At 36.7% G+C, this 9,653-nt stretch overlaps 1 protein-coding gene across 1 annotated transcript; it reads right to left on the bottom strand.

Annotated features, from left to right (window-relative positions):
* Positions 1–111: 111 nt before the first annotated feature.
* ecm1b (extracellular matrix protein 1b) lies at positions 112–8,456 on the bottom strand. The gene is made up of 11 exons (XM_077576699.1): positions 8,209–8,456; positions 6,453–6,509; positions 6,016–6,084; positions 5,769–5,810; positions 5,653–5,685; positions 4,524–4,798; positions 3,808–4,013; positions 2,272–2,551; positions 1,694–1,887; positions 1,479–1,566; positions 112–717 (listed from the first exon to the last, which is right to left on the bottom strand). Exons 1-11 carry the CDS (start codon positions 8,279–8,281, stop codon positions 538–540), a joined length of 1,497 nt encoding a protein of 498 aa, XP_077432825.1. The 5' UTR covers positions 8,282–8,456; the 3' UTR covers positions 112–537.
* Positions 8,457–9,653: the final 1,197 nt, after the last annotated feature.

Here is a 9,653-nt window from a genome sequence, read left to right as displayed (position 1 = left end):
TATTAGTCAAATGTGACCTTTCATATGTTGTTTTTTGTTGAAATGACCAACAAAAGACACGTCAAATATTGCCGGCGAATTGATGAAACAAACAGATTCTACGAAGAATCCTTTGTCATTTTAGAAAAAAACTAACTTTATTAGAACTGTTTTAGATGTAAGATAGACAAGAAACCAATCCAAACAGAAGAAAATCGATCTTGTGTCTTTAAAAGAAACAACAAAATGCATATTAATCCAAATACATATTTAGAGCAGCCTTTAAAAAAATAGTGGTACATACAGTGACACACAAAAACAACAATCTGGTTCAAAAAGTAAGCACTAAACAATTTAAAAATATGTTTCTTTAGTAAAGCACTCAGGATAGAGATGATCTCATGACCTTTAGATATAAAGATACAAATAATACTGGCAGTAGATGAAGCACAAATTTGGTCCACGTGTTAAAAAGTGGCATTTGTGCAAGACAAGTACTCGTATTCAGTGATCATATGTCACAGCTGCTGCAAGCTCGTCATTCTTCACGGTGCACTTTTAAAGGGGGCATCTTTTCTTCTTCTTCTGGTTGGAGACCTTGGTTGCCTTGGTGATGGCATCCATGACAAAGTTAGCGACGCACTTTGGCTGCTCGTGAGGAGCCATGCGGCAACAGCGGCGGGTAATAGGATGGGACGGCTTCTTTGACCTACACATGCTAACAGATGTTTCCTCAACCTATATAGGAAAATAAGATTACAATAAAAAAATGTGGAGGTACCTATTCATTAAAAATATTTTTTCATTAAAAAAGTGATAGTGTTCCCCAGCTATGTCACAGTTCATGGCCCCACTACATCACAGATTTTTTTAAGCTATCATCTTTTATGGGTTTTAACAGTAGGCTGGTCCAAATTTAGAACTGCAGGCCTTCAGTGTAGTTCCATATTGTACCCCAACATGCCAGGCAGCACTGAGGTCTATTGAAAGAGATAATTATGTATAATAGCAAGAAAAGGCAGAGAAGCTGCCCAACTAAAAGCCAGTCACTCTACAGAACAAAGAGAATATATGGATGTCAATTGGTATACGTTTCTGCTGCATGCATGTAATAATAGTTTGAAAGCTCATAATTACCAAAACGTCTATGCTAATTTCTGGTAGCTCATCTATGACATTTCCAATTATGTTAGCATTAAGCTAACACTTTTTGTTACAAGATATTACGTTTCCTTCCCTATTTAATTTAATTTTGTTTCATGTGTGAGAGTGACAAACAGCTTGAAGCAAGTATTCTTTGCCTCTTAATTGGAGAACTGTGCGAGCAAGAGAGAGAGAGAACAGACACTCTAAAATATTTAAAGTGTGTTTTAATTAAGTCTGACTGTGATTAAATGCATGTCGAAGGGGTAAAACGATTTCTATTTTTTTATATTGTCTCCGTTTAAAGTACATTTTCAGCTATTGCAATTGACTTGTTGTATCATGAGACAACTCACCTTTTGAAGAAAGCAAGGTGTGTGGTCTTGTGGTGACCGGGCACAGCATTCGTTTAAAATGTTCTTGGCATGAAAGTCGTTAGGCAACCTGAAAGGCAGTCAAATTACAGTGATGCTTCTACTTGCCAAGATAGCATTATATCCAAAAAGCCTGTAACACTGCATTTTGGTAGTCAGAGATCCACATAGCGAAATAAGAAAGCAAATAAACGTACACTTTCTTGATGATCTTGCGGGACTGACAGATTTTAGGAGACAGTTCTTCCTGGGACAACGTCGCGTTGTAATCCGGGTCAGGAGACATGGACTGGAAACAGTCGAGCGTATCATTGGCCGTGTTGCCCAAACAACACTCGTAGTCAACCTTTCCACCCTTTTTGCTGCAAAATCTGCGGAGCGCATCGTTCCACTGAAACACACGCAGATTATTACTATGATTGGGAGGTTAAAATAAAAATCTTACATAATAATATCTATTATTATTTAATATTATCTCTTAGATCATTTATTTTAGTTTTGCATTATTAGTCATTTAGCTAGATGGGCTTTCCTATGGTGATTAGGCTGCTTACATGTGTTTTTTTTTCATAATTTCCACCAACAGGCCAAACACATGAATGTAGATGAATAATATACATTACTGGATCCTAAATGTGACTGTGAATTGTTTTTCTATATGTGACCTGTGATTGACCGGTGACTAAAAACTCTAGTTCATAAGTGACTCTGAACATGATAAGTGGTAGAAAATGAAAAATAAAATCAAAATGAAATAAAAATGTTGATGCTCTACCTTTTGCCCAGCACACACAAGCACATCCTGGTTTCTCTTGCAGCACTGTTTATATCCCTTCTCAATACGATTAATGATCTTGGCCTGATGAGCCAGCAACTCGTAGCCGGTTTTTGGCAGGCACTTGACGCTGTACAGGGGGCGCTGTTTCTGGTTGCGACACAGCGATTCCACGTTAGACAGGCTGGGTCGGCCTGGGGGGAAGTTGATTTCACTTTTCTGGGAACCAGGCTGCTGTGATCCTCTGCTTTCCCTGAGGCCTGGTTGACTCACTGATGTGCTGTTGAGTACAGTACAAATTGACTCGAGCATCCTGGTTACATTAGAAATACAGGTGCGGACAATGAACGACAACAAACCATCAATATCCTTCACAGGATTAATTACATGTATTTTTATATACAATATTGGCTAGGGCGCAGAATTCAGTGCAATACATGATTGCACAGCTCAGACCACATACAAGAACTGTAGCAAATTTTCTGTCTTTGTAATAGATAGCAAGATCCAGTTTTGATTACCGTATATTGTATACCGTTAATCAAAAAGTCTTAATCATTTTGTGGTGTACAACTGTTGTAATTCCAAGTATTTAAAATTGGTGTTAACAATGATAGGTTGAGACAACATTCAACATCATCAACAATATTTCTGCTGATTTTTTCCCTCCATATCAAGGTTATTATAGTTAACTGAAAACTAATGAAATAACCAAAAATTTAAAATAAATTTTAGTTAAGGAAAAAAAAGAAACACAATGACAACAAACTACATTTTACGTTTACAAAACTAACTAAAACAAACTATGATAACAGCAAAAATGTCCTTTGTTTTCATCTTTGTCCATTAATTTCATACATGAACTTTCTTGTTTATTTTATTTTGTATTTATTTCGGGTAATACTGTTTGGCTGTACAGAAGAAGAAAGGTCGAAGAGTCGTTTGGGAATTAATAAGAACCAAACAAAAATGGAGCATTTTCGAAAAAACTACAAACAAACCTGCTCTAAAAATACAGTAACATGCTGTGAATAACATCCAAGCGCATAAAATGGCCTCCTCCCCAAATTCCCCCTTAAAAAGCTTTTTTTTTCTCTCTCTCTCTTTACTTGTGTATAATACGGTTCCCCCGATTTGCTGGTATCCTTTACTATCTACTAGAATGAATAATAGGAATGAATAAAGATTCCAAACATACAAATAAAGTGCAAATGCTTTTACATCCATGTTAAAAAGTAAACTATGCTCTTTTCCCATACTTATCAATAAGGTATTATTTCAAAGTATTTTTGAAAGCGAGTTTTCAAAAATCTTGTTCTTGTATGCTTTTTTATTTTATTTTTTGTGTAATTTTAGTATAAGTGATTTATTTCTTCACTTTGTTTTTAAATCTCTAACTGTTTGTAACTGCTTTTAGATGTTAAGCAAATTGAGTTACATTGTGGAGGAAAATCAGTGATTGTATTTTTTTTTTTTATTACTCCTATGTATTGCCTAAGTACTGGTAAAGCCATTACGTATAATCCTGCTCCATACCTGGGACAAGTGTTTTTGTCAAAGCTAAAAACGACTGTAGAGGGAACCGGGGCCATCGGTAAAGCCTCGGTCGGCTCGTAGCGCGGATTGGGAGAGTCGTTTTGGAAGCAGTTGAACCTCTGGCGGCCGGCCTTTCTGCAGCAGTGATAAAGTCGATCCTTGACGGATGAATCCTCCTCACAGAATTTTTCCACAGACAGCTCCCACTAGACAGCAGAGGTCGTGTAAAACATATAATTGAAAGTCAGGATGTGCGCATAGCTGAGGTCACAAAGCTGGGTGAAGGAAAGCAGCCGCGCTGTTTGCAAAACCACGTCCTTAAAAGCAGTGGTGAGAGGAAGATTGTTTGCCCTCTGGCTGCTTCACTACGGTGGGCATGCCAAGGCTTGTTTGCTGTGTCTGTGCGGGTGATGGATAATAAGCTTATCAACACAAAGCCTTTCAAATTGATTGAAAACATGCGAGTTTCATCAAGTCTACGATGTAAAGTATGCTTTTTCCTTTTTTTGTGTGTAAAAATATGCCAAAAGAAGAGCGCTTGTATGTCGGGTTACTCGGAAGTTAAAATGATGCCCCCCCCCCCTTATCTAGAGTTGAGTAAACACCCCATGGTGGTAACAGCGGATATAAGATATCTGGTCTATTCATAACCATGCTTTGTTTTGGATCTGCCGAAGTGGAACATAAAAAAAAAAAAGACAGCTGTAAAGCCTCACCGCCTGCGTGGCGCAGCAAAGCGTGGCCTCCGTCCCCGACGTTTGATTCCCTGCGCAGCACGCGCTCAACCACGACTCTGCATTATTGACGGCGCTCGCCCTCCGCCGCAGTTGGCCAAACCCTGAGCGGGGGAAGTAGGAGTCGGGGTAGCGAGGGCGAAGGTCTCCGTGGAGACAGATGGCTTGGAGATTGTCGGAGGTGGGTCGCCCGAGTGGGAACTGAACCGGATAGTTCAGCATGGGAATCTCGTAGCGGGACCCGACACTTGGACGACCTTTGGGGGAAGAATCACAATAAGGTTATCTTTGACTTTAGCCACAGTTGATTTTTAAAACTGACAAGTGGGCCTGGCCATTTATAGATAAAATAAGAGACTTAATGAATTAATAGTATTTCTTTATTAACAATAAATCATTTGACATTAAATCCACTTAAATAAGCCTGAATGATTTTGAAAAATAGTCTCATTGCGATTTTCTTCCCCTCAATATTGCAATTGCGATTTTCCCCCCCAAAACTAATCAAATTCCAATAAGAAATATTGGATTTGTTATAAATGATATTTCTTAGGCTTACGATAAAATAAAGGCAAATGAACTATGAATTAAAATGAAAGTCAGTTTATTTATTTACTTTAATTAGAGTCATTAAATTAGTTAACATTTCAATTTGCAGTCTTTAAAGCATTCTCTACAACAACTTTAAACTTATAATGATATTATTTGTAGTATAATCATTTTGAATTAAAATTTTAAAATAATGCAGGTGTAAATTAAGTTTATTTTACAAATATTTTCAGTTTTATTATTTAACATAATTCAACAATTTCATGAGATAAATGAATGAAAAAAAATGTGTTTGCTGTGTTTTTACGTTTGTTAGTTGTTTAGTTTTTTTTACTTCAATGACTGTTAGGAATGTAAAAACATTATATTGCTTGTTCAATTAAAAATTTTATGAAGGCCATAATTTGACCCAGGACCATCTTAAATTTGTTATTTCCTACAGTAATTTCTTCAAAGTACCAAAAAAAAAAATCTGATATTGACCCGCGTCCTGAAACAGACTGTGTTAGACCTTAGAGGTTCTGTTGTAATCAAAACTGTTAAGAGGAAAATAAACACATACGTCCTCTAGGTGAAAAGGATGCTGGTCTGGAACCTGCAAAAAGAAAGGCATTAATGGAAAAAAAAAAGATTATTCAAATATTTCATCCAATATACAGTACAGTATTGATATCCCACCTCTTCCTCTTGGAGTGTCCAATATTTCTGGCACGGCAAAGTCTATAAATACAAAATAACATGATATGTAATAAAATATGCAATAAATGCATTAACTGGATATCGCCCAATTTTTACATGAATATTTTTTGTTTGTTTGTCAGGCAATTCACAAAAATTGCCACTCCATACTTTTCAATGGACCGTGTGCTATGTACTGGAACCAAAGACAAATAAAGGCGACAAGGGTGAAAAGACAAAATGGTACCTCTTGTATCAACCAGATCTGACAAGTCTGCCTCTTGTTGCATCACAAATGATTCTGGTAATTGGCTCTCTGGAAGACAAATGTTTTTATTATCTGCCAAGTGCAAAATATATTTTGTTAATGAACCCATTAATCTTTGATAAATACATGAATAAAAGTGCAAGCTGGAGGAGTGTAGTTTCTGGTTTTGAGTTTTGAGTTGAGAATCCTAATCCCTAAAACGTGCCATTCTTCATGAAAGCAGTATGCTAACGAGAATACAAAAAGGCAGATGTGCTGATCACTACTCCACCATGCTGCCTAAAAAAAAAAAAAGTGCAATAAAGGCCCTAAATAGGTAAGTATAAGTGTCGGCTCGTCAAAAATCTCATGCGTCCCTTAACTGTTTTGGCAAAGATTCCGCACTCGCATGTAAAATACACACCCACGCATTTTACCTTGCATGATGGCGCCAAGGTCAAAGGTGATCTCGCGCTGCTCCATGTTGCGCTCATCTGGAAAATTGGAATCACAGAGACAGAGAGAGAGAGCGCAAGAAAGAGAGCAAAAAGTCAGACAGTTATGCAACGCCAATGTTTTGTTTTGTAGTCAAAATATGACAGGGAGCCAGACGGCCAGGAAGTATTTAACTCTTTTACGAAACACCCTGTGACATTCCAACATTGTTGATTAAAAAATAAATTATTTTTTAAATTATCATACTACGGCCGTGCTGATTTCTCATTGCTGTGACATTTGAACATTTATAATAACAAAACAACAAAAGTCTACACATCCCTGTTTAAATGCTAGATATGAGATATAAAAAATAAGACAAAGAAAACCCTTTTTTTTTTAAATCCACCATTACTGTGACCCTATACCTGTACAACTAAAATCTATTCATTTTTGAGGAGTAAAATAAATAAATCAATAACTCAGATTATGTGGTTGCACACGTGTGTCTTACAACTGGGGATATGTTCAGAATGAACCAATAACATTCAAGGTCATGTTAATGATTCTTATTAACCCCACATAAAGTCCAGTTGTTTTAGTAGGCTTTTCCTGGCATTTTTCTCGCCTTCTAGCATGTCACAGCTCATGCCCAGATAAAAACATGCAAGCTATCGGACCAAATTGGCGCAGTTCAACTTCAGCTCCCAATGTCACGCCCCTTAAAGGCACACATACAACACTTTCGGCCTGCCCCATTGTGCAGAAATTAAACTTTATAAAACCAGCTCATTTCATTACGTTATCTTTTATTATGTTACGATACAGTGCTACATTTCTTTTCTAAAAACTTTTTTTTTTTATTGTGTAATTTTCTGGGGGGCCTGGAACGGACAAATGGCATTTCAAATCATTCTATTGGGCCAAATGTATTTGGTTTTCAATGAAACAAGCCCTACCAAGAAAGCAAAATTACACAAGTATCGCCAACACAACAAACGTTTGTAATTGTCTGTAAATTCTGCAAGATGGTGGCAAAGCAATTTTTTTCTATTAGACAAAGCTATGGCCTGACTACATTAAGCGCCTCCCCTCACTTCAACATTGTTCCCTGACATCTTTTGGCACCAAAGCAATATTTTTATCTGCAGCATGCATGGCTTTGTGACAGATTTAATTTAATTTAATTTCATATTTAGGCACATATTAAAAATACTTATATATAGATCGTCAGGTATGACGCTGTAAATTGTCTATTTTCACTTAGTTAGGCTGAAAAGTCTTCATTTATTCAAAATAAGTACCTTTGTTTATGCTAGTGAAGTGTAGTCAGAAGTTGAACAATTAAATACAGTAGGCTACTATTCCACTAGATGGCAATTAAATTTTCATGACATTTTTGTTTTGTGGAGAGTTTGTTGGCTCAAAATAGGTTGGGAAACTGATTTATTGTACAATAGTGTATAGTAAATTATTTATTTATTTAAACTATTTAAAATTTAAATCTTTAAATTGATTTGCTATGTAAACACAAATAAGTAGACAGAAAGAAATACAAATATTAATATTTAAAAAAATATATAAAAAAATCTGATGAAAAAAGTAATATTAAAGCTTCTTCATGTACAAATAGAATACTAAATTGAAAGAGAAAGGGTCCAATGTCTAACTAAAATGGACTCTGGTCATCCAGGAAGAAAACATGACCACACACTGAACAACAACAACAGCAACTAGCTAATAGCACAAGTTATTTACCATGGTCGGCCGAAACCAGCAGAACCAAGAGAGACCCAACAGCAGCGTGGAGCACAAGCCAAGACGAACCCATGTTCGCCAGTGTTCGGAGGTGGTGAAGTCGAGTCAAGCGGGAGCAGCGAGAACACAAGCCGGCCAGGAAGCTCACTCGGCCGGGCAGCACACGCACTCAAAACCCGCTTTGTGGTTCCACAGATTCCGCGGTCACGTCCGTGTCTTTTCCCGGCCAGCACCGCATGAGCCGTTTTATGCATGTTTTTTTTTTTTTTTTTAAAGTGGTGGGGAGATGAGGCGGAGAGAAAGGGGAGAGGGACGGTCACGGTGGGAGGGCTCAGGGCAGAAGGTTTTGAACATGACTCACCATAAGTGATCAAATCTTACACGGCTACTGGTATGTAAACTACGTAAGTGGACTAAGTTGTTATCTGTGAGCAACATGCATTGACATGCCTCCTTCCTACTCAATTACAGTATTTACTCACTTTGACAAACTCTAATTAAGTTTTCACTCCCAGTAATTAGTTTCTGATAAGTAAACTAAACTACACTGTAGCTTTTACAAGGTCAATGAGATATAATATGGAAATTGGGACTATTGTATTTGCTAATAGAATATAAACACTGTACTTACAGCTTGTAATGCTTAAAAATTAAACTAGTATGGAAATTGGGACTAATATGATAAAATGTCAGTTTTCCACCCTTTTCCTGCCAATATGTCCTCGAGCAAGGCGCTGCAAAAGTGTACTATGTAGTGCATACGTAACGGTTTAGTTGTCAAAATTGAAATTTAGATTATTTTTACACAATGTGACGATATTCATGTGAGAGAAATTAAGGAAATTAAAAAAAAGTATATCATGTTTAAAGGCTCCTGTGATGATTTTCCACTTTTAATAAACTGTTATGTTTTTCCATTTCTCCCAATGCAAGCAGCACACTTCTTCGCCACATGCTTCTTCTCAATACAGTCTACATATAGAGGCCTAAGACCCCGCTACTTTTTTTTGTGAACTGTTAACCTGTGACTCATATATAAGCATGTATCATTAGAAAGATGAGTCTCTTCTATGTAAGTTGACTTTTCTAATGTCCATTCCATGTCATCAACACTCCCATGTCTAGCTGTACAGTGAATATATATATATATATATATATATATATATATATATATATATATATATCCCGCCATTAATTGGACCTATGACCTGCACAACTAAATTTAATTTATTTTCTAATTGACATGCTTCATCATTTATTAACTTATCAGTTGTAGTCTTTTAATGTTATCATGTCTGCTTTTATTTTGTTGTAATTGCTTCTCCTCGTTTCAGAAAAAAGACCGTGATCAGAGGCGTTTGTGTGCTGACTCCCATTTAACATGATTTGGAAGGTGATTGGTTCATTCAGAACTCAATCGCATCTCAATTTTGAAGAGGGTGTGC

This window comes from Vanacampus margaritifer, chromosome 9, assembly GCF_051991255.1.
Source record: "Vanacampus margaritifer isolate UIUO_Vmar chromosome 9, RoL_Vmar_1.0, whole genome shotgun sequence".
NCBI classification, from domain to species: Eukaryota; Metazoa; Chordata; class Actinopteri; order Syngnathiformes; family Syngnathidae; genus Vanacampus; species Vanacampus margaritifer.
This window is presented reverse-complemented; position numbering and strand designations above follow the sequence as displayed.